Source organism: Neopelma chrysocephalum, unplaced genomic scaffold (genome assembly GCF_003984885.1).
Source record: "Neopelma chrysocephalum unplaced genomic scaffold, ASM398488v2 Primary Assembly neopelma1_116, whole genome shotgun sequence".
Classification (NCBI taxonomy): Eukaryota; Metazoa; Chordata; class Aves; order Passeriformes; family Pipridae; genus Neopelma; species Neopelma chrysocephalum.
The window spans coordinates 1,406,651-1,431,672 of NW_020897778.1; the positions used below are offsets into that span (position 1 = coordinate 1,406,651).

Sequence of the window (25,022 nt, forward strand, 5' to 3'; positions counted from 1 at the left end):
TCGCTGAAGCTCTTCTCCCACCTCACACCTTTTCCCTTATCCCCCCCCATTACCCTCTCCCCAGTTTCTTCTCGTACCAGATCTTTGCAAAGAGCATTCCCTGCTTCCTCAGACCACGTCCCGGATCACAGCTTTGGAAACCACGACAGAAATAAGAAGTAGCTCTGTTCTGCAATTCTCTCAGCTGTTTTCATTAGTTAGCACATATGCCCAAACCCCCCCATACCTGCAGCCCAAGGAGCTACAAACTCTGGAGTTTTCTGAGGCAGCACAGCCCTTCCAGGAGCACTGGGGAGGAACTGGACACTCCGTTAAAGCCCTCTGGGGGCAGGTGCCGGCCCCACAGCAGCCACCCCACAGCCAGGGGGTGACCGGCACCGGACCGTCCTCCTCCCTCGGACCTCCCGCAGCTCCCGTCACACGGAGACGTCCCGTCTCCCTTATTCACACTTTGGCGCACTAGACAAGGCGGGCTCGGCCAGGTTGGGCCGGTGCAAGGCAGCGAAAGGGGCTAAAGCCGAAGATTGGACCCTCAGCGGACCCGGCGGAGCCGCGGCCCCTCAGCCGCCCCCTCACGCGACCCGCGCGCCGCGCGCGCCCCCTGGCGGAGGGCGGGGACAGGAGGGGGCGCGCCCCGGGGGGACCCGGGGAGGGGCCGGGGGACAAAGGGACATCGGGACCGGGCTGTGCCGGGAGCTGGGTGGGCAGCGGGGCCCGGGCAGGGATCGTCTCTCTGTGCTGGGCACTGGTGAGGCCGCACGGCGAGTGCTGTGACCGGTTCTGGGCTCCTCAACTCAGGAAGGACATTTAAAGGATGGAGCGCGTTCAGAGAAGAGCAACGGAGCAGGGGAAGGGTCTGGAGTGCATGTCCTATGAGGAGCGGCTGAGGGAGCTGAGGGTGTTCAGACTGGAGGAGAGGTGGCTCAGAGGAGACCTTACTACTCTCTAAACTCCCTGAAAGGAGGTTGTAGCCAGGTGGGGGTCGGAGTCTTCTCCCAGGCAACTAACGACAGGACGAGAGCACACAGCCTCAAGCCGCACCAGGGGAGGTTCAAGCTGGACACTAGGAAGAATTTCTTCACAGAAAGTGTGATCAAACACTGGAACGGGCTGCCAAGGGAGGTAGTGGAGTCATCGTCCCTGGAGGTGTTTAAGGAAAGACTGGACGTGGCACTGAGTGCCTTGTCTAGTTGTCATGGTGGTGTTGGGTCACAGGTTGGACCCGATGATCTCAGAGGTCTTTTCCAATTTAATCGACTCCGCGATTCGGCGGTTCCGTGACCGGCCGGCGGCTCGCGGCAGCACTGCGCACGCGCGGCCGGGGAGGGAGGCGGGACCACAGAGGGGGACGCCCTTCCCTCGGTCCCGCCCTCGCGCGGCGGCGATTGGCTACGGCGGACAGAGGCGCCTCGCCCATTGGCCGGACGGGCCGTCTGTCCGGGCCGCGCGCTACCGCCGCCATGGTTCGGTTCAAGAACAGGTGAGGCGGGCGGGGGCGGCCGGGCCGGGTGCGGGGTCGTCCCGCGCCGCTCACCTGGCGCTGTCCGCAGGTACGTGCTGTGCGAGGTGCTCTCGGACGACCCGCGCTGCCGCCAGTGCATCGAGGACCGCGCCGTGGGCCTCGCCGTCAGGGACGCCATCGGGCGGGTGCACGGCGACTACGGCCTGGCCTGCTGCTCCATCTCCTTCACAGGTGCGGGCGGGACGCGCGGCCCCCGGAGGTGCGAGGCTCCTCGGGCTCACCGATGCGTGTGTGTCCCCGCAGTGAAGTACCTGAACGCCTACACCGGGACGGTGTTGCTGCGGTGCCGCAAGGACTCGTACCGGCTGCTGTGCTCTGCGCTGCCCTTCGTGCGCTACCTGGAGAGCCGCGCCCAGCGCTACCCCTGCGCCCTCAATACCCTGCACGTCGGAGGTCAGGAGCCCCCCCGGGGCTGGGGGACAGGCCGTGGGGCTTGGGGGGAGGACAGAGATCAGTTGTACCTGCCAGGACCCCCTCGTGCAGCTGCGGGTGTCACACACCTCGTGTGTCACATCACGGCTGCCAGCAGATCTAAATAAGAAACAGGCACCAGCAGGTCTTTGTTGAAACCCTCGTTAATTTTGCTTGAATCTTCATTACATTTATCACAAAACCAGCAAATACAAGATGACATTGTTTTCTTTTTAAAATATATTTTCAAAGTATAGTATCTTCTATATCCTGTAAATTAAACCCCTGGGGGAACTAACAGGCACTGCATGTTAGAAATTATTGTTCCACCACTTAAACTCAGCAGTGCAGAAATGAAGTCTACAGCCCCTCCTCGGCAGTAACAAAAATGTTTCCTGGGGCATTTGATACAATGCTCTTTGGAAAATACACCAGCAGCTCTGAAACACTTGGTTGTAGATTGTTACCTGTTTTTCTTGTGACTTCTACAGGTACCATAAGAACATGTCAGAAATTTCTGATTCAGTATAACAGAAGACAGCTGCTGATGTTGTTGCAAAACTGTACAAATGAAGGTGAGTTCCTCCAGCCACTTTACTAAAACGCAGCCTCAACTCCTGGTTGATTTTGTAGGATATGGTGGGCTACTTCTGAATTCTTGGCCTGAGAAATGTTTCCTTCTTTAGAAGTGGAGGATATTCCAGTGTATGTGAAGAGACCAAGTAATGACCCTCTGTTGCTTTCTTTATTGCAGAGGAAAGACAGTGTATACGGAAGTCGTTGTTGAGCTGTTCCCTTACAGAAGAGCAGTCTCAGAGTGGAGATGAGGAGGATGATGATGGCACAGAGACAGACTGAACATCACTTGTTACTGTTCACCTCCATCCTGAACTTGTGTAATCAAGATGTGACCAGTTATCTTCAGCGTTAAGCAAAGCAGGGCACAGGAAGAGCACCTGTTCATATTTGTACTTCATTCTCCGTTCCAAATGTTCTTAAATAATTTTTTTTAAATTAAAATATGGTTTCCCTTATGTTACTTGCCTGTTTCACTCCAGGAGTCCAGACCACCAGGGCTCCTAAGGAGTGTAGCAGCTCAACGTGGTCTTCATGCTGAGGTAGAAGTGAGCTTTAGGCAGTTGGCACAGATAAGGAATGTAGTTTTCTCCTTCAGTAAAAAAGCACTAACCTCTTACTGGATTTTATCTTATCTTTCAGTGCACTGTTAGCCACAGGATATCCATTTTTTGAGTCAGCAAAGCACCAGTTGTGTACACAGGAGCAGAGAGTACAGGGAATGCAAGGCAGAGCTATAAGGCTCAACTCCATCCCCCCCATTATAAAAGTCATAGGTACAAGTACTGCTTAGATATTTATTAAGTTTACACCAATCAGTTACAGGAAAGTAGCGTTGCTGGTATTATCTCGAATCCATAGGAAAACAAGATACAATTGAAGACGCTGTCCCTATGGAGACTGCCCCTGCAGAAGGGACAGCCTGCCTTGCTCGCATCACTTCCCTTGTCCTAGTGCCTGTGACATGTGGAGGTGAGTCACACCAGCTCCAGCTATTCTGTCTCTCTTCCCAATGCAAAGAAAAATTGACTATAAATGTGCAGAGATAATAGAACACAACAGATACTGGTTAGACACTAAGTTACTCCTGTTCCATGGCTTAAAATGACACACTGTGAACACAGTTAACTGCATATTTGAATGGCTTAGTTGCTTTCTCTGCCCTCACCAGTTGTTTTCCAATATGCATTTAAAGCACTGACAGCAAGATGTGTTACCACTTCCAGGCATCTTGTGTTAGTTTCTCTGCAGTCCCTGACAAGCTGTACTGTCTTTCCATCAAGTGTGGTTAGTTGTGACCAAGCGTGAAGTCAAGCTACTTTCAAAGAACGTTTGGCAGGTGTTCCCTCTATCCTCCTGCAGCAGCTGAAGTATTCTTTACCTCCCCTCTCTCCTGTTCTTTCTGGTTTACGGCCACTTGAGTTTCGTGATGTGCACTCTTTGGTAGCAGCCTCCCATGAGGCACATGTGCCTCGAGGAAGCACTGGTGTAAATGTGGAGCCTGTTGCTTTGGAATTGAGCATCCATGTATTGACATCAGCCTTTTAAACAGGGACACAACCAATGACTGCCAGTGGTGTTGGAATACCTGACTCCAGGAGCCTCAGACACACACTTTCCTGCTCAGATCCATCACGGTGTGAGGAAAAGAGCACTCTAAAGCCTGTAAGAGTGCAGGCAGACCACGGGTGCAAGTGGGGCCAAAGACAACAGAAGACACTCAGGCTGCCACTGCAAGTTTAGTGGTACTTTATACAGCTCTCTGGAATTAATTCTGTCAGCAGGAAGGTAAAATTTGAATCTGTGAACTAAGTTTTCTAGGGCTCCACGCTGGTCTGACAGGTCAGTTGCAGCTGAGGAGGAAGGGTTAATACTCTGAAGTGCGTGTGCATATGATTTATTGCAACTGCTGGCCTTGACTGGTACATTACACCTAGAGTTCATTTTATTCAACAAAATCCACACCACTTAACTCATTAGCTCAAATCAAACCACAAGCAGTGCAGAATGTGACCACCCAAAGAGCGAGTGGGGAGGGGTCCAGAAGAGGCGTGTTTGTAGCACACATCAATTTACATCCCAGAACCAAGCAGATATAGGCCCTTATCCCAGTACAAGAGAACCCCAGTTTATTTCTGGGGTACAAAAAGTTATCTACAGACTTCAGCTATCAGTTGTTCTTCCAACTCAAGAGCAGCCAGTGTCAAACCATCATTCAGGTGGTTACCAAAAGTCCTATGGGGGAGCGTTTGTTCTATGTGATCAGGTTACAATGAATGTGTAGCCCAGGGTTGGCAAAAAACAAAAATAAAAAAAAATTAGCAGCCTCACTCACCCACATTAAAACAGAGCTGAACAACTGAAAGAAGCCAGGAGGTTCCTCCTACCACTAGTGCCATTTTGAAATACACAAATTCACTGAATCACTTCAAAACCAAGTAGCCAAGTTCTGCTTTACACTCACTCACCTCAGCTTTAAATCTTTCCAAGCCAGGAGAACAGGAGGAATTCTTGCTCTTAAGAAACAGAACAGATATAGCAGCTAACACTCTAAAGCCAGTAAGCTCTTTTGCCTGTTTCCAGTGCAGCCAAAACCAGTTTCTCAAGAGAGCAGTTTGACAGCTTTACTGAAACAGCACCACTGTCAGTCAGATGGACTTCTGTCCATGAATAATTAACTATAGGGAAATAAAGGCTCTCTGCCCTTTCTCTTGGGTAATATTGCAGTACTTTGGCAGTGCTACACAGCTGTAAAGACTTTCAAACTGCTTATCAGGCCAAAGAACTGACTCGGCAATTAGAAGCCTTGGTGGATTTGTCTCTGGGTTGTTGCTTTCAAAACTCTGTTTCAGTATAAATTCATTAAGCAGTTGGAATCAAAACATGTTACTTCAACACATATTGTCATGGTTTCCTTCTGAAGCCCCTAGAAGCTCTGGAAACACAAGTTTAGGCTGTTCAAATTTAAATACTTAAAACTATAGCAGCAAAACAAAGCAAAATTAAAAGAAAATCAGAAGAGGAAACTTCTCTTGAATAGCAGAATCACTTTGTGTGAACAACAGAGGTGCTGAACAATAGCTTCTGCTTCTGTTTCTTTCTTTTCTTGCCTCCCTTTTCCTCTGTGAAGAATTAAAATGAAACTGTCATTCTTCTCGTGAAACAGGAACATCACACAAATGGTCTTCCCCAGCCTAAATGGCTTCTACAGGTCCACAACACTTCCTATCAACTCACTGAACACCAGGTAGGTTAATTTTAACAAAAAAATTACTGCAGACAAACTAAGGGAGACTCCATCACACCTAAAACACACTTAAAATGAGCATAACTGATTGCAAAGTTGCTGTTGCAACAGCAGATCCCAGGACTGCATGCATGCAGCAATTTGTCTGTCTGATAAATACCACTTCCATCCATGTCCAAAAAACACAATTGGAGCTGATACTCCACTGAAACTCCCAGGCCCTCCCATTCAACTCTCTCCATCATCCAGTGCAGTTTCCAGACAGAAGCCAAAGCTAAACATCAGAACTGAGCATTATAAATGAGTTTTATCAGCCAGCATCAGGCTGGTTTAAGTCCATCTCAATTTGCTGGAGGTTTAAGTTCACCTTAATTTGTTTCACACTCCTTAACTTGTAATTTCAGCCAGCAGTTACCTCAGCATTTTGGTCAAACTTGAGCGGTAGTTCAGCAGCTCAGGTATTTTTAGTTTAAAAATGCATAACCTGAATTTAAGTTCCAGCAGAGACATGGCAAACACGATTGTCAAAAGCCATCTCTGTCCTAACAGGATTCTTTGCTAGTTGGAGATCTCAGCTCCCAGTAAGAGGCTGCTTTAAGCTGACAGAAGCCCTACTCAAGCTGTTCAGAAACCACAACCTGACAATTTTCAGAACTGTTCTCTGGCCAATTTCTGGTCCCCAAAATTGCTGCTCTCACTTCTCCCAGAGGAAGAAGGAGATATATTCCATTTTTTCACTTCAGAAATCCTTCCTGCCTTCCCCTCTGCCTTTTACCTGACAGATGATCAGCCGTGGACGGTTTGTCCAGTTTCAGGAGGGCTGCCTCAATAGCTTGGCTGAAGGAATTCTGGAAGCTGGGCACAGGGATGCGGTCAGAGCTGTCACTTTCTCCATCACTATCCACGGGCACAGGGAGTGCCAGAGTGTTCTCATCTGAAAGAGGGAAAGAGATGCAAAGGCTGCATTAAACTTCCCCCATGCAAATGCCCTTTCACACTCCAGGTGTTTCTTGTGAAGCTTCAAGATTTCTCAGATTGAAGTGCATGGTAGAGAACCTGAAGTATCAATATCAAATTTTCTTACCTCTTGTCTTTGGAACAGGTTTAGGCCATGTTTCTGGTTTTGCCTTTCCAACTCTCAACATCTATCAAAAAAGTTGTAAGATATGATTAAACTCCATGTAGTAGAACCAACCTGCATATCCCCTAAGTGGCAAAAAAGTTTAGGAACCCCTTCAAGCACTCAAACCCTATGATGTCTCCCTAAGATTTATCCCACATTGTTTTCGTGGGGGAAGCAACTGTATTATCAGGTTAATCCCCAACTAAGACATGGGTAATTCTGACAAGATTTACTCTGCTACACGGCTTACCTGGGCAAAGGAAGGGAAGGGAGACTCTTCTTCCAAACTCCCACAGATCAATGGGCTGACCTGGTTGGCAGCAGGTGACAATGGAGCTGGAAAAGACTCTACAGAGAAAGGAGCACAGAATTAATTAAAACCAGCAGCATTTGGCAAAGACACTCATTATGCTGCTTATTGGGATGAAACAGAAATAAAGTTTTATCTTATGTAATTAACCATTTTTATCTCATTGGTTCCATCCATCAGTCACACAGTGGGACCTCTCAAATTTCCTCAATATTTTTATTTATGGGAAATTTAAGTTGGGTTGTGGGGGGGGGGGTTTGGTTTTGTTTGTTTGTTTGTGGGTTTGTTTGCTTTTTTTGGGGTGCTGGGGGGGTTGTTTTGGTTTCGAGAGGGTGTTGGGTTTTTGTTTTGGTTTTGGGAAAAACATTTAAGATTATTTTCTATTTAATACTTTTTATGAACTGCAAGATACAACATTTGGTAAAGCATCACTGGACAACAACCTAACTGAGTGCTCATCAGCTATATTTTATTTTAGTATAATGTGCTGGGGAAGATGGAGAGGGTAGAAAGAAAAAATGCCAGTAGTGTTTTCCTGGCATACACACTTTTCTTCCCTTTTGGGGGCATTTTTTTCCTTTTATTTGCCTCAGCAGAGATTTAAAAGATGGGGTAACTACAGGGCAGATCTCCAAGTCACTGAGGTAGAGGTAGTAAAAAGCAGACAAAGGACCAGAATGTTTCTTAGCCACGTCAGACTTTTGTGTATGATCTCATAGGCAACCCAGGAAATAATCACAGAATGGTTTGGGTGGGAAGGGACTTGAGGATCATCTCGTTCCAATTCCCCTGCCATGGGCAGACACACCTTTCACCAGACCAGGTTGCTCAGAGCCCCATCCAACCTGGCCTTGAACAGCCACAACTTCTCTGAAGAGAAGCTGTCTTTGATCAGTATTGAGAAAGTTCAGCATAAAGACCTGAGCAATAGATCCCAAAAGAATAATCAAGAGCTAGATGTGGTGTGTTTTTCCAGATGCTCACCTGTCTGAAACACAGGGCTTCTGCCAAGAGGAGACTGACAGAAGCTCTGATGATCAATGCTGGTAGTTTCTCCAGGGCAAGAAGTAAAAGCAGGGAACTGCTGCAGATTCTCTAAAGCAATATGGACCTCTGGATCTAGAAAGAGGTTTTAAATTAAAGCACTACACAATGTGGGGGAGGACTGTCAATATGCAAGTTGTTTCAGGAGTCTAGGAGGTGCCAACTCAATTTTCTTTCCACCCTCTATTTCAGAGACCAGTACAAGCCCTGCTGCTGGATGGAAGCAGTTCCTAGGCCTTTTTTTCCTTCTTCACTTTTCACTCTCCATAGTGATTACTATAAAAACAGAAACTAAGAATCCTGAGAGATTTCTACACCCTGGAGATAGAGCTGTGCCCTCAAATGCCCTCTGTCTCTCCCAAAAAGGTAAGTATGCAGCCATTGCATAACATCACTTAACATCCTGACTAAAACAGCTTATGATTTTCACTATACTGACATTGTTTCCAACACTTTGTATTCTTGCTCTAAGTACACACTACAAACTAAAAGCCTTAGAGTTCATCCTTACTGCTCAAGAAATCAGGTCAGCAACTAAATATGACTGCAAATCCACCAGTTATGAGCAATCACGACTTACATTTGCCCTGTTTCTTGTTCTCTTCCATCTCAATTCTGCGTTCGCGCCGTCGCTCATCGCGAGCTTTCTTCTGCCGCAGGCGTTTCCTCTTTTCAAGGTCATCTAGGAGCAATGCACAACACTGGATATCAAAAACCCCACACCAATGCTCTGGCAGTGTTTTCTCCAGCTCTGACAACAACATATTCAGTCATAACACATCAGTAACAAAATATTCTTACAAACGACATATGCTCTTCCAAGCAGTCAGGAATTTTTTTATTCTTTTTATAATTGTTGTCTATAAAACAGTGAATTGGGGTTGGTCTGTCTAGCAGTCATCAGATAGTTGGTGCTAGAGGAGTAAAGCTGCTATGTATGTTCTTTTTTCTGCCATTAAGGGATAAGAACAACTTCCCCTTCACCCTCATGGATACATGGCAGAGGCTACCAGAAAGGTAGTACCAACCTGAAAACAACTCTAAAGTCTCCTTAGAGATGACAGGTGGCTTCAGAGCCAGTTCACAAATGCTGAACTCACAGGTGAGGGGCAAGTGACAGAGGTAGCGATGACGTTGTCTTATATCCTGACAAAAAGAGAGCAATACATGATCACAGCACGGCCCAGAGGCTGCCACAGTGATGAACAGCTTATGGAGATGGAATGCACACCACCCATCAAATCAAATGGAAAAAACCAGCAGCAGTGACACAACAATTACTTCAGAGACTACAAACACGTGAAGAATGCCCTGGGTTAGAACTAAATGTTCCAAGACCTCCACCAACTACACCATAATCCCATTTGGATGCAGCTACTCCAGCTCGCTTATTGATTTCCTTGTTATTTCTCCCTTCTCACTCACATCACTGGAATAAAATTCTGCAATACCAGTCTTACAATGCAATTATTTTTGTGCTGGACCAAATTTGCCTTTTATACTTAAATTACTTGGACTAATGACCACCACTTTGCTAGGCTGAATCAAGCAGTTTTCTATTTTTCCTTGCAGAGCTGAAAAACTTGAAGACAATTCCCTACTACCTCTGCATCCATTCTTACTTGAATGTATAATTTCTTAAAAGATGAATTAAAAACTATGTATAGGTGTTACTGCATGTGTCAATTCTTACAGTTGTCTTTATTTGAGGTAAATTAATTCAGGACCCATCCCCTCTTTCAGAACTTCAGTGCCTTAAGCACTTTCACTCCCTCTCTCTAAAACACTAAAGTTTCTTTCCATCCTCTGTATTTTCATAACATCCCACTGCTCAGAAACAACTTTTTAAGACTGAGGCAGACACTTCAAGTTGAGAAAGATGATAATCTGTCTAGTTCAAGCTACTGTCTTATATGAGAAAAGAATGTGCTCGTTTTAAAACAGCTGTAACAACAAACCAATCTTAAGCTTGCGATTCCCTTACTCCTAGAACATGCTACCTTCTAGGAAAATAAAAAGCAAGACTGCAGCCAACTTATCAAAAGACAACAAAAGCACTGCACTTTCCACAGATGCCCTTCACAGATTAGCATCCCAACCCATTCACAGTTATTATTTATTATACTAAAGAGAAACAAGTCTCCTCTATCAGCTACATCTGCTAAAAGTGGCCCCTAATTAATAAGAAGATAGAATAACTACCTCTGTCATTGAGTAGCCAGTTATCTCCACTACAGCTGCAGTTATCTTCTCGGGGCTCTTCTCCAAGCTGCCGTACTCACGGACCAGGCACCGAACATTCACCGGGTGAAGGTACATGCACTGTCCGTCCTCCGCTGGAAGGTAAGACATCATCACTCCTTCTCTGCCTGTTCCTTTTCAGTACCCTTCTCCCCACCTCAGTACACCCTCCACTAATAAAATTAAAGCTCCTTTCTGAGTTTCTGTGGGACTTCTATTTCACAGGGGTTAGCTGCATCTAATGAAGGGACAAACTCCTCAAGAAGGATCCCAAAGGAGGCATCTCTGCCCCCATGATTCCAGGATTTCGTTGCACTGACCTTGATAAAAATAGTAAAAAGGAGAGTTGCCAAGATGTCCAGAGCTAACTGTATCTTTAGAGTCTTGGTAACTTGTTTCAGCTGGATTTGATTCTTCTGTAGTGTTCATATCAGGTTCCCCCACAGTGTCCACCTCAGGTACTTCCTCTTCATCCAGCACTGCCTCTTCTACTTCCACAGGAGGTGAAAAGGAACTTGCCAGGTCAGAGCAAGGCTCCACAAGCTCCTCATCAAATGCAGAGAGATATTCTACACCACACTACCACAGCAGAGAGGATACAGTTAGTACCACGCCACCTCCTTCAAAGATTATCATCTCTGCAAAAATCTTTGGCACGAGTTCACTGTACACTGCAGAGTGAAGTGGTAGAATAAAATATTAACAGGATCTGCCAGAGCAGAGTTGTCACCCACCTTTTTCTCCTGGGTAACTGCAGGCTCCACAGCCTTGGAGCTTTCTAGGACCAATTCTTCCACAGCTGCACTGATTCCAGCAATGCCATTGTTTTTATCCTGGTCAGCAGAGAGTGCTGTTTCTCGCTCCTGCAGGTCATCCAAAGGGAACAAGTTTCAATTTGCCATTTAAGCCATAAGACCACCACCACCACAGCTATTTTTAGCCTTGTCCTATACTTTAAGATTTCATAGAGTTTCACAGAAATTCATCTGTGATAAAGAGTAACTCAAAGAGAGGTCCTCTCCTTCTTGGTACTGGAAAGAACACCCAAGTAGGACACCTAAAGGCTTAGAAAAGGAATATTGTACAGGTTTGCCTGTGTCTGCCCATCTGTGCAGCAGAGCATGGATTCTCAGCACTCAGCATACTCTTAAAGTTACTAAAAGCCTCCAGAGAGTTTGTTACCTTCAGCTCCTGGATAGCTGCCTCAATAAAGCAAGCTTCTGGAGTGTGCTTTTCTTCCTCATACTGTTTCAGTAAAGCCGCCTTCTCCTCCAGAATCACCAGCTGCAAGACCTGCTCCCTGGATGCCAGAAGCAGCTTTGAATACTGGCTGTGCTGGTCATCTGAACAGAAGGAGCACCAATCATTAGAGTCTGTATGTAGAGGCACCAGTTTGGGCTGCTGCTTCTTCTGAAGTTGTGTCGCTGCTCAGTTTTGTGAATTAATCCCCCCAGGGAAAACAATACTCAGTCCACATATTACCATTCTATCACAGGCTGGTGCCACATACCTGCTCTGCTAAAAACATCTCCCTCACACAGCAGTTTATCTGCCACTCAGTTGCTATGCATCAAAAAAAATGTACACTTCTACATGATGGAAGCATTGCCTTTGAGGGGTCAAAACTTCCTGAAACAATGCAGTCTTAGAGCTTCTTCCTCTTCTCAATATACTCAAAAATACTGCAATTGGAAATTTCTTCAGTGCGACCCCTGGTTTGGTTCAAACTAATTAAAAATTAGTTAGAAATGGAAATTAAAAATCCATACAAACGTTACGATGAGGTTTTTACAAGAAGCACAGCAGAAACAGTAAGATAAAGAACTGCAAGTTCAGCAAAAGGTAGTCATCCTTGTTACAGAAGCACTTAACTATAGAGTTTACAGCAACCACAGCATCACATAGTAATACAGTCCCTATATTCACAGCTTCCCAAGGGTCCAACCTTTTCTACAGAACATTAAGTTAATGCTGCATTTTCTGGCTTTAGAATGATCTCAGATCCTGTATTTGTTCTTTTGTTTGTTTTATGAAAGGATTTAAAGACCTTTACTTTCAAATACTGAGAAACATGTAAGCCCACAGCCTGCATGCTGGATACCCATCACACTTTAGGAGACTTGACTTTCTCCAGAGAGTTTAAATGCAAGCAGCCTTTCCTAAATGTGACTGCAAAATGAAGTGAGCCAAGACAGCCCACAAAGCAGCCATGTTCAGTAAAATTATTTCTTCAGACACCAAATTTTTGTGATACTAACAGATAAGATGATGATGAGTTAGTCACATTCTTGACTGGAGAAAACTGAAGATGTCAGGCAACAGATGTTTGGAATAGGTTTGCAATAATTTTGATTATTTCACCACCTCATTCACTGACTTCAGTTGATAAGTGAAGATGATAAAAACCTTGTTGAAGATTACAGCCTTGAAATAGTTTAGACACAGAGACAGTTATTTTTGCTAAGCTGTATAATGAGGAGCCAGGGGGAAAAAAGTTAAGGACACTGAAGTGCCAATAAAAGCAGCAAGAGTCACACCAATGACTGTAGGATACAAAACACACACCAAACTAACAGCAATGACTGAGAAGGCAGGAGTCTGCAGTGCAGTCACTTGAAGGGAAACAGCACACAAGTCAAAGCCTTACAAAAAACCCAAGTGTGGGTAGAAAGTTTATTGTTAATATGTGGTCATTAAGCTTTTCAGCTGTTAAACTCCATGTTTTGTAATCTGGTTTATTTTAAGATGACAGCATGGCATTGCCAGGGTCAATTGTGTCTACACAAATCCTGGTCACAGCTGGGAGCAGGATTCCAGCCACTTGTATTCAGATACACTCACCTCTGATGTAAACAGGCTGCACCACATTCATCCACTGAGACTTGGGCAGTGCTATCAGAACACCTTTCTCCCTTCTCATAAGTTGCATGGTAATGGTATCACCAATTGCATACTGGCGAGTCTCCATAGCAACAACACTGCAATGTACGGAGGAGGTTAGCGGTGTAAAAATAACATTTCCAAGAGACACATAATTTAATAAATATCGTCTCACCTCTTGAGATCCTTCTTGTGAACAGAGCCATAACAAATAGGACACTTACTCCAGGTCTTTTCGCTCAAGGAGAGATAGTGAAGGATACATGCCCAGCAGAAGATGTGCCCACAGCGGGTGATCTTGGCTGCGGTTGGTGGGTACAAACATATTGGGCAAGAGGGCACTTCATGGCTACAGATTCGCTGGAATGGCACATGAGAAGAACAGCACAACTTTTAGACCCAGAAATCAGTTCCTGGGATACAGAATAAGCCACCTGTAAGATCTACTCTAACATATTATCTTCCAGCTCTTTAGGCTCTGCTTATTTACCAAGAAATTAGTACACTGTGAATTAACACCTCCAGACTGCACATGGAATAACCTTCAAAGCCACCCATCTGGTATCTCTATTCTAATGACATTAAAAAGTGACTCTTCTCATGTTTCCCCTGAGGTATTCACCATCTCTAAGAGTTAGCAGCATCTTCATCATCCGAATTCAGACAGTGAGGAGATGGCAAACGGGCTCTGTGGCCTCACTTACACAAGCAGACTTGTGCAGCCCTGTTCAGCTGCGAGACTGAACTTACCCACTTCCATGAACATTCTGGGTTTAGTCAGACACTTTGTTAGCATCTCTGTGTGGCAGAGAGAACTGCCAAGCAAGCACCTCGATTTTTCAGCTCTCTTGGAGTGTCAGGTAACAGTAAGCCCACCTCCTCTCCACCTACGCCATGCACCAGACTGTCTTGGCAGATATAAGCTTCTGCTTGAGGGAACCCAAACTTCTGACCACAATTCCAAAGAGATTTTCTATTTTGTTGCTAGGCAAGATAGGCCACCTATGCACAGAATAATTCTTCAAAATTCTACACCCTAGTCCTCTTCCATGGACTCGTGCCCAAGTTTTCTGTTAATATCTCGATCACAAGGACTCTGTCTACAGAATGTCAGATACTATTTTTGATGAGCTCCCATCTGCAAAAGCAAGAAGAAGCTGCTAATTTTCCTAATAGATTTTAGCACTTCTCTTTTCCTGTCATGAAAGTATTTCATAATATATTCCATGACAGATCTTTCCCAGTATTGTGGGAGTGACAGAAAAGGCCTCAACTCAAAAACAGCTGAGTTTTATGTAACATCACAGAGGGAAAGAGGCAGTTAAAGACAGGTTGAGGTTCTTAAGGAAAAGAAGGAGAAAAAAAAAATCTAGCCCATTACAACTGACCACTTGCTCCACAAAGTCCCAGTTGACCAAGGTATCTGGATCAGCAAAGTGGACTGTGTAGTCCTGTTCTTCAGAGACAACAAACTGGCAGCTGGGGAAAGGCAAAGAGACAGATGATCCACTCAGTTGTTTCTAAAAATTCTTTGAGAACTATTTTACAGGATTCTCTGAGCTGCTTCTTTGTCCAGCAGAAAATTATGTAGTCAGTAACTGCTGGATGTAGCCAGTAACTTCTAACTACAAAAATCAAGAGTTCAATTCACAACCAGATTTCCAGAATACAGATGTGTCTACTTTCAGTTAGACACAACATCACAAACTAACTACAGAATGAGCCAGGCAGTGTGATTTTCCAGAAACATGTAAGGAATAGCCAGCTCCATCAGGGATCTATTAAAAAACAAGGAATCGACATGGGGAAAAAATCTGGTCACAAAAAACTAGAATTACTGAGGTTCCTGCAAATAGATTTCACTACAATAAGCCACAAAACAATAGGGAAAAATCAGAAGCACCAGTGCTGAAAATAGTTTTTATCTTTAACATTGTCAGAGAGCGGAGTCCTGAACACACTTCAAACTCCAGTGAAAGCAACCATTATTTCCAGTCAAAAGCAATTCTGCTGCTGGATTACTATACTGATCATCATTTGGGTTATACCACATACTTAGGGACTTGCAAAATAATCAACAGCTTAAGAACTAAGACCTATATAAGTAATGGCCTCTGGAAATTACAAATTCAAATCAGCTTTCATCCAGCAACTGCTATCTCTTCCACCTCAACATCCTAATTTTTGGAAAAAAAATCAGTCTCCCATAAGGGAACTACATAGATATTCCAAAATGGAGTGTCATATTCCAAAGTGATGACAAAATTAGAGCAGATTAACTGGTTTGTAGCTAAAGGACTCACTCCATCGGACACGTTGTAAATAGGTAAGAACAATGTCCCTTTCAAATATAGTCATTACCACTAAAAACAGTATGGCAAGGTAATTTCACCCTGGAAAAGACAATACAAGTAGTCAAGGCCAAACACAATTTCCTGGCTGTTCACTCCTTACAGCTCAGTGTCTCTGTAGAAGTATAAGAGCCCTGCTGGTCTCCCACTCACTTGGCCTGTAGGAAAAGCTCCTTGTTGAACGGTTTATGTCCCCACTTGTTCCTTTTCCCCCAGTTGCCATGTCCATTCCCATCAAAATGTCCTGCTTGGCCACGGGGTTCAAAAGTGAAGTTCAGTAAGTGGTTCAGATTTATCTTCTTGGGACCAGAGAATTGGGCAGGGCTGAACTCTGCCCGTTGAGCCTCTGCTACCTAAGAGACAACAGCATTTGTTAGAACCTGCCAGAATTTACTGCAAAAGCATCAGTGCAGGTGGATACCCAGGCCCCATCAGTGATTACACACAGAACATGCAGCATTCCCTCACTCACCTTCTCCCATCCCAGTTCTGCAAATCAAGTAGTGCAGCATTAGAAGTGCAGGAGAATCTGAAAGTCAGAACTCAGTGGTCTTACCCCACACTGAGCAAAAGGAGGAGAGTGTAAAAACAAACACATAAGGACAAGTAAGAGCTGGCAAAACCCAGTCAGGGTGAGTAACAGAATAAAGTTGTTCAAATCCAGACAATATTCTTTTAGACAGACAGCAATACAACTCTGATTACTGTTTGCACAGGTTGTACTTGTTTCAGTTAGTTTTCACATAATGAAGCAAAGAATGAGAATTCAACAGAGGCAGCAGGTGAGTTTTGAGTCAGCAGTCTAGGTAAGCAGTGCTGCTCATCCACCAAAACTGAAAAATCAGAGTATCAATTAAACCCCACAAACAGCCTACAGTATTTAGATCCACATCAGCATAAAAGCCTTAGTCTGGTTTTACTCCACCTTAGTGTCACCGATGCCAATACATTTACCTTCCCAAAACCCCCATCTCATGTAAATTTTTGCACTGAAGTGGTTGGACAAAATCAATTTTCAGAGGGCAAGCTTTAGCCTGTTCAGGAGACTGGGTGACAGAGTCCCTTGGGAGGATGTCCTGAAGGGCAAAGGAGTCCAGGAAGGTTGGACATTCTTCAAGAAATCTTAAGGGCAGAGGAGCAGGCTGCCCCCATGAGCCAAAATATGAGCCAGTGGGGAAGAAGACCAGCCTGGCTCAACAGAGAGTTTTAGCTGGAACTCAGGAAAAAAAGTTTATGACCTTTGGAAGAAAGGGCAGGCAGCTCAGGACTACAAGGATGTCATGAGGTTATGCATGGAGAAAAGTAGAAGGGCCCTAGAAACTAATCTGGCCACTGCTGTAAAAGACAATAAAAAATGTTTCTATAAATACATTAGCTACAAAAAGAGGGCTAAGGAAAATCTCCATCCTATATTGAGTGGTGGGGGGTGAAACATAGTGACATAGGAAAAGGCTGAAGTAATTAATGCCTTCTTTGTCTCAGCCTTTAATACTAAGATCGGTGTTCCACAGGACACCCAGCCCCTGAGTTGGAAGACAGGGACAGGGATGGGAATGAAGCCCCCATGATCCAAGGAGAAATGGTCACCTGCTGTGCCACTCAGACACACACAGCTCTATGGGGCTGGGTAGGAGGGCTCACCAAGCCCCTTTCCACCATTTACCAGCAGTCCTGGCAAACTGGGTGGTCCCAGCTCACTGGAAGTCAGCAAATGTGATGCTGAGCCAGAAGGAGGATCCAAGGAGTTACAGGCCTATCAATCTGACCTCAATGCCAGGGAAGGTTATGGAGCAGATGATCTTGAGTGCCATCACATATAATGTACAGGACAACCAGGGGATCAGGTCCTGCTTGACTAACCTGATCTCCTATGACAAGGTGACCCACTTAATGGACAAGGGCAAAGCTGTGGATTTTGTCTACCTGGACTTTAGCACAGCCTTTGGCACAGTTTTCCACAGCATTTTCCTGGAGAAACCGGCTGCTCTTGGCTCAGACAGGTGCACTGTTCCCTGGGCAAAAAAACAGCTGGATGGCTGGGCCCAGAGTGGTGGGGAATGGAGTCACAGCAGCTGGGGCTGGTCACTAGTGGTGTTCCCCAGGGCTCAGCACTGGGGCCAGTCCTGTTTAATGTCTTTATCAATGATCTGGCCAAGGGGATGGAGGGCACCCTAATCAAGTTTGCAGACAACACCAACTTGGGCGGGAGTTGATCTGCTGGAAGGCAGGAAGGCTCTGCAGAGGGATCTGGACAGGCTGGATCAACGGGCTGAGGTCATTGGTATGAGGTTCAACAAGGCCAAGTGATGGGTCCTGCACTTGGGTCACAAGCCCCATGGAATGCTCTAGACTTGGAAAGCTGCCTGTCAGGAAAGGATCTAAGGTGCAGGCCAAAAGCAGCTGACCTTGAGCCAGAGTGTGTCCAGATGGACAAGTAGGCCAAGGGCATCCTGGCCTGTATCAGAAATAGTGTGGCCAGCAGGACCAGGGAAGTGATTGTCCCCCTGTACTGGGGACTGGTGAGGCTGCACCTCCAGTCCTGGGGTCAGTTATGGGCCCCTCACAACAAGGACATTGAGGTTCTGCAGCAGGTCCAGAGAAGGGAACAGAGCTGGGGAAGGGTCTGGAGCACAAGCCTGATGAGGAGCAGTTGAGTCTCTCAGAGCAGAGAGCACTCCTCTTCAGTTGTTGCCAAGTTGCTCTGCTCACACTCCCTCTGGCATCTCAACTATGTTGGTTAGCACCTCTTATCACTCCTTCCCTTCCCAGCCCAGGAGCTGAACACAGCAGACCTATCTAGGCAGGTCAGAGCATCCCGTCATCCCAAGAAAGAAGGCCCTGGAGGCCTGGCTTTACAATTCTCACCTCATCTCGTCTCCCACCATTAGAAGAGCTAAAAGGTTTGCCACTTCCGCCGCTGCCTCCCCTTTGAGGGGGCATCTTGTTAAAAGCTTTGCTTTTCTGTGAATTGGAGCGACGGGACTGACTGGAAAAGTTCTCATTTTTTGAATATGAAGTTTCTCTTTTACGATTATAACGCTGTTTGGATCCACTCGCATTCTTTCCATCTGAAAGGAGATTAAAAAAAAAGAATCAGGTCAGCAGCCTCAGAGTTGACCCCGTGTAACTTCACCTCAGAGAGAAGTTCACCTCAGCCACTACCTTGAGCCCTGGTGTTTATCAGGACATCAAATCCCCCAGCAACCCCAACCATTTCATTCCTGTCGCTGCCCAAAGAGCTGATCAAAGAGTTTAAAAGAAGGATCTATTTGCTGTGCTTTATCTTTTATCAGAATGGTTGAATTTTCTTTATCCAGATTTGGAATTGCCTTCCCCAGATGTTGGTGTGTTGCCTGGTTCATTAAGCGATAAACACCAACATCACATACCACACTTTCATACCACATTACAAAAACTGACAACAACTGGTTCCTTTTTTCATTCCATTTTCTGAAAACACACAATTTATCGTACATTGTTCCCTCATATAAATACTGCCTGTGTTTCTCTTGAAGTCTCCCACCACCTGTTTTTACTTAGTTCTGCCCCTATGCTTGAAAGACCCCAACAGATCTAATTCTGTTTCAAAAATATACCTCTATGTCATGAGGCCAACAAATGCTAATTGATCTTGAAGTACAAACTCAATGCTCTGTGGCCTTCCAGGGCACATACCTAATGTCTAAGTACTAAGTCCACCAACCTATGCAGCCAGAACTGTTTGCCAAAAAACATGCTTAGCACACCACTGACCCTAATACGGGACACAGTGGTGAAGCATAAAACAAAATACTGCAGGAATAAAGCTCACAAGAGCAGAAAAATCACTCAGGCTCCTGAGAGGAGTTCCCTGTGTCTAAAACAGCTGCTACATCAGACTGCTAGAACAGGGTGTTAATACTATGAAGGCATTTCTAGTAGTCTTAACACAAGATCAGAGTTGCCCAAGGACACAACAGACTGCTGACCTGTCGCTTAACCTGGCATTTCCACCACCTGCCCTAAGTTTTATTTGTAGAAGAGGTATGTTGATAAGCTTAGAAACAAAACTCCACAGGCCCAGCAAGACATCCACCCGCACCAGCCAGCCCCGAAGTCACTCTGGATACTCAGTAAACATTACACAAACAGCAAGGCCCCACACAATATCTAGTTGCGTTTATAAAAGCCTTCTAGTTTCCCTTTTCCCACTTTGCAGTCCTCCCCACCCCTTAATATAAACCTTACGTGTTAGGCAAACACACCACTATGGTTCAGGATCATGTTTCCATATGGGCAGTTTCATTGCCAGTGCTTCCAGTTTTCCCCTTTCCCAGCACCGCTTCCCACCTACCCAAGCATTTAAAACAGCTGGAGTGGTGTCATTCACATAAAGTCTTTTTTTTTGTTGCTGTTATTTTAAGTTTTCTCTCTCACTTGCCCCCCCCCAAAAAGTTGGCAGAGGACTGGAAGGTTGTGTGTTATTACATATTACTGAGAATCCAACTTCTTAAGAATAAACTTAATAAAATAAACTTTAGTAAAAGTGGCTGGATGGGGTTTTGTGGTGCTCTGCTGTTTCTTCCACTTGGCAGATTTCAGTCTTTGCCTGCAACTACAGCTATAGAAAGACACTATCATTACTTTCACGTGGTGTGACAGAGTCATTTTTTGCAGACAAACTTTATCATCAGAACTGGTCATTTACTCTGCTATTGAAAGGGCTGATCCTTTAATTCAGAATTAAATCAACTCTGTCAGAGGCACAGCTGCATAACTCAAACACATGCTTGCATAGCTGGCACTGCTTTAATGCACATCAGGCTAAAAAGACATGGCTTGAGCGTTATCAGGAAAAAAACACACCAGAAGCTGCCAAGTACTGAGGGTGTGACCAGGTCTGGCTGAATGATTACTCGGAGTGTTTCTTGAGAGTGTTTGTAGAGAAGAAGGAATAATCAACACCTCTGAGTCTCTGGTAAAAAATTAGGTAATTTTGAAGAGGTTTGGACTATTACTTCAGTTATCCAGGAGCAGAGCTTGTCCCTTTAGAGCTCCACGACCTTCATAAACCTCCAGTTTCAGTGAATACTCTAGAGGGGCACACAGCTATTGCCTGTACAACTTTACAGTTTCTCTGCAATCTTCTACTGGGGAAAAGAAATAACTCAAGAGAAATCAGTCTAAAGTGGGTCTTTACAAGGACCAGGAACAAGGAACAGCTTGCACCTGCAGCTGACAGAAGAATTTCCTACCACTTTAAGTTTTAATCAAGTTACTCACCACCAAATTTGTCAGTCAGCTGGTTTACACACATTCCTGTCATACTACAGATCCTTTCAAGACAACTCTTGAAGTCTTTGAGAATCACTACTGACTCTCACATTTTATAGGAAAGGACTCTCCACCTGTGCCTGTGTTAAAAGGACCTTACAACCAATCTCACAATGCTTCAAATCTGATTTTATGGATTGCTAGTTCTTCCCTGCTCCCAGAATAATTATCCTCAGGAGAAGTCTGGTCCATCAGAGTAGCACTGAAATCGGTCAGCAGACAAGATTTGGGCTATGCATTTGTAAACTGGAACACTTTTCCTCCACCCTGAATCTAAGCAACGCTGTTCCTTCCAACCCTTCCAGCATTCCACATGTCAGGGAGTTCTCTGCTTTATATCACCCATCCCTGCACTCCCACAAAGAGCAGGGCAGGACAGCTGCACTCATGCAGGGAGAAAAGTGAAGGATTCTCACTGCCATCCTCTCTTGTTAGAGCCCAGTTTTAAGCAGCATAAGTTTGGATTTGGTAGTTTGGTTTTTTCTTTCTTTCCTTGGCAAATTAGGAATGAGCAACAGCAACAGTGCTGATGTGGTACTTACTCTTCACTCAGGTCCTCTGTCCTTCTGCTGTTTTCATTGGATCTAACATATATATATCTACAGATTATGTGGAGTATAATCTAGTATAATCTACATAATCTACATTATGTGGATGTATCTACCCATCCACACTCCAAGAGACTTATAAAAAAATTCTCTCTACATAACTTAAAAACACAAATAACAAAACTGTTCGTGCATTTTGGAGCAGGACCTGTATCTCCAAAGACCCAGAGAGAGGAGACCAAGTTCACAGGACTAGGAGCAGCTCTAGGTGACCACTTTGGCACTGGGGCTGCAGTACTGGTTTGCTGCTGGGGTGAGAACTGCAGTTTCCTTCCACCTTTTCTCATCTCTTCTTTTGTGCTGAGCTGTGCTGAAGCCAACAGTATTGCATAAGGGGTTTGTGGTGGATCACACTAAAGCCCCAGGGTGGTTTCATGAAAACACACTGAAGCTATTGCTGCTGCCAAGGCAAACATCCCAGTGAGCAAGAGGTGACCAAGCACTCACACAGCCCAGCCAAGCATCTCACACTGGGTATGATAAGGCCCAGAACTTTTGTGAGAACTAATGATGTCCATCAGGTCTCCAGGACTGCAGAGACACCCAACAAGCCTGTTTTTCCTTAGCTACTTTATTCTATCCTAATGGAATGTGATTCCTGTTGGAATATATAACCCAAAGAAACTCTTCTGCTGGAAACTTCCGAATTTAATTTAGTCTCTAAGGCCAAGTTTGAAAGATAGGTGGAATCCAACTTGCACAAGTAGAAGAGAATATAATATTCTATTTAGCCCATTTCCAGCTGTGCTGCAAGAGAAACAGAAGGAGAAGTTGCCACAGAGTTTCATGAATGTCCATTTCCTCAGCTGGACAGTCACAGCAGGTAACTCTGGAAAGCATGAAATGGCAAGAGCTGGAGTGAACTCAACCCAGTGACCATCTGGGGAAGGTCTGTGGTCCATAAAAATACTTTCCATTTCAGAGGAGAAACAGAGAATACATCCTACAGCTTTCCTGAAAAGGGAGGGAAATTGGGTGGACCACATCAGCTACATGTTCAATGATAAGGAACTCAAGAACAAAATCACATATAGTGACATGCCAGTGTCCTACATGCAACAGCTACCAAAACACACAATTAACAAAGAGGTCTTAATAAGTTTGAAAATCAGAAGTACTGGAGTAGAAAAGTGTGGGCATCAGGATTCCTCTCCCCACTGCTCCTCTTCTACCAGTGGCATTGTTTCAAGCCTGTAAAACGTGACATTCCACAAAAATCACGTAACATTTTCATTCTGGGCTGAAATGACAGGCCTTTTATTTCCTTCCTCAGTACAGATACCATACCTTCTACATGAAGGCATGCCAGCCACAGCACAGGCCACCTTAACTCCTTCCTGAAGGATGTTTGTATTCTGTGAACAATGCTCCATACAGCACCACACATCACTACAAAAGAAGCTGTAGTGAGGAGGTGTCTCTCGGCAAGACAGGGACAGAAAAAGTTCTCCCTAAAAAGATTTTTACATGTTTGAATTTGAAGTTAAAATTTCACTGTAATTGCACAGTTACGCCACAACCTGGGGAGCTGTGGGTGAGTCACTTCCCATGTCCCACTTCTGTCAATCCTGTGGAAGATCAATTAATAGAGGTGAAGAGCAGGTAATACTTGGTTACCCACGACACGAGCGCATTTAGGAGGTCCAAAAAGAAGCCAACAAACCCCTTCAAGATACTAATTTTGTTAACCCTCTGGAGTACACTGCTGCTTTCTCAGAGACCCTAAGTAATACAGCTGAAACAAACCACTGAGGAGGAAGGAAATTAGTACAGCAATGGTGTTGTAGTAACCTGTTGACACCCTCTCACATAGTTTCAGGATTAAAACCACTAATTTTAATCACTATTGCCTCATTTCTAATTTTAGAAAAAAAAATGCAAGGTTGCCAGGAACACTCTGCTCCCCAAGATGTTTAGAGAACCAGAGTGGGCTTAGGTCTTACCGTGAAAAGGTGACAGGAACTATCCCGGCTCCTGGTGAACCGCTTTGTCAGCAGAACCAGCTGTTTGCAACGACAGCTGTGACACTTTGGCTCGAATGCCAGATGAGCAAACAACACACATCTAACTCTGAGCTCCCCCAAAGCAGGTCACAAACACCGGGGTAAAGGGAATGCTGTGTAGGATATCAGACCCTTAGTGAGTTGTAACAACACACTGAGTACAGAATGAAGTTAAGGGTTTTTTTCACAGGCACTGGCAAACGTGTGTTCTTACTATAGAAGCAGAGCTTTAGCTCTAAAGCTGATTACTCCAATAGTAATGAAGATAAAGTACTAATCCTTAAAGGAAGAGGAGAGTGGGAATCCCAGCTCTGCGAACAGCGAGCAGAGCCGGAAGAGGAAGGAAAAAGAAACCAAAAACAAGCAGTGACCTGAAACGCCGCCTATTAAAAACCCAGCTGAGAGACAAACAACCCGACAAGGCGAAGTGCAGCTTCACCACGAACCCAACCGCGGCACAGGCCGCGGGCCCCCACTGCCCCACGGTTACCCCCTCCCTCCTCTTCCATCCCTCTCCCCGGAGCCCCTTCCCGGCTCTCACCGCCTTTGGGCTTAGACTCCCCCGCGGCGGGCCCGGCCGAGGCGGACCGCGGCTGCTGCCCTTTGCTGCCGGCCGAGGGTCCGGGCGCTCCGGAGCCGCAGGGGCTGCTCTTGTCCATGGCGGGGGCTGTGGCTGTGGCGGGGATGGCGCCGGGCGGGCTCTGCAGCATCAACGGGCGCCCCGGCGGGCGAGCGGCGGCCCAGGGCGGGGGGGCACGACGGGCGCTGGCGGAGCCGGCGGGGGCCCAGGCTCATGGCCCGCGGGGGCGACCGGCGGGGGCGGCGCAGCGCGGCCTCGGCCTCCTTCATGGCGACATCTTCTCGCTGCTCCGCTCGAACCGGGGTGGGCCGCGGGAGGCCGGGCCGGGCCTGCGGGGCTCCGGGCGAAGGGGAGGGGAGGGGGAAGGGACGAGCTGCTCACGGAGCCCCGCGGGGCCCGGCGCTGCCTCCGCCCGAGGTGGTCGGCACCACCCCGGCACCCACCGGCTGCTCGGCGCCGCACCGGCCCCGGCTCGGCCGCCGCTGCCCCGTAATGGCGACGAGTCGCCCGCAGCAGTGGCCGGACCCGGATGGAGCCGGTGCCGGGCGGGCCCGCGGGCACGACGGGACTCGTAGTCCTGGGCCGCGCGGGGCGCTGGGAGCCGCGCACACCGAGCCCTGCCCGCCCCTCCTCCGGCAACGCCCGGGAGGGTGTAAAATCGTCTGATATCAAATCGTTGCCGCCGACCTGCAGCAAATAACAGTAAAAAAACCCCAAACAAACAAACAACAACAAAAAAACCCATCGTGCCTAATTGAAGCGATAGTTTTTAACTTGTCCTTCAAAGCAAACCGGGGAAAAGACCTCACGAGG

General features: G+C 46.1%; 2 protein-coding genes across 2 annotated transcripts; one reads left to right on the top strand and one right to left on the bottom strand.

Moving 5' to 3' along the window:
* The first annotated feature begins 1,364 nt into the window (after positions 1–1,364).
* Positions 1,365–2,967, top strand: POP5 (POP5 homolog, ribonuclease P/MRP subunit). The gene is made up of 5 exons (XM_027696667.1): positions 1,365–1,480; positions 1,551–1,693; positions 1,766–1,915; positions 2,425–2,508; positions 2,688–2,967. Exons 1-5 carry the CDS (start codon positions 1,461–1,463, stop codon positions 2,789–2,791), a joined length of 501 nt encoding a protein of 166 aa, XP_027552468.1. The 5' UTR covers positions 1,365–1,460; the 3' UTR covers positions 2,792–2,967.
* A 319-nt stretch (positions 2,968–3,286) lies between these two features.
* On the bottom strand, positions 3,287–24,768 carry RNF10 (ring finger protein 10). Its single transcript, XM_027696665.1, has 17 exons — positions 24,171–24,768; positions 18,571–18,773; positions 15,859–16,058; positions 14,743–14,833; positions 13,530–13,714; positions 13,316–13,452; positions 11,657–11,817; positions 11,209–11,337; positions 10,795–11,053; positions 10,436–10,569; positions 9,262–9,379; positions 8,814–8,915; positions 8,174–8,308; positions 7,130–7,227; positions 6,841–6,901; positions 6,532–6,690; positions 3,287–5,631 (listed from the first exon to the last, which is right to left on the bottom strand). The coding sequence occupies exons 1-17, from the start codon at positions 24,337–24,339 to the stop codon at positions 5,555–5,557; spliced, it is 2,418 nt and encodes an 805-aa protein (XP_027552466.1). The 5' UTR covers positions 24,340–24,768; the 3' UTR covers positions 3,287–5,554.
* Positions 24,769–25,022: the final 254 nt, after the last annotated feature.

What these genes read in the sequence shown, in the direction of transcription:
- POP5 (XM_027696667.1), top strand. Translation starts at nt 1,461, where the DNA reads ATGGTTCGGTTCAAGAACAG. An exon ending in CTGCTCCATCTCCTTCACAG is followed by an intron (nt 1,694 to 1,765) that starts GTGCGGGCGGGA and finishes GTGTCCCCGCAG; the next exon opens with TGAAGTACCTGAACGCCTAC. An exon ending in GCAAAACTGTACAAATGAAG is followed by an intron (nt 2,509 to 2,687) that starts GTGAGTTCCTCC and finishes TCTTTATTGCAG; the next exon opens with AGGAAAGACAGTGTATACGG.
- RNF10 (XM_027696665.1), bottom strand. Translation starts at nt 24,339, where the DNA reads ATGCTGCAGAGCCCGCCCGGCGCCATCCCCGCCACAGCCACAGCCCCC. An exon ending in GCAGCCTGTTTACATCAGAG is followed by an intron (nt 11,818 to 13,315) that starts GTGAGTGTATCT and finishes CCTTCTGTTCAG; the next exon opens with ATGACCAGCACAGCCAGTAT. An exon ending in CAGCTATCCAGGAGCTGAAG is followed by an intron (nt 11,338 to 11,656) that starts GTAACAAACTCT and finishes GATGACCTGCAG; the next exon opens with GAGCGAGAAACAGCACTCTC.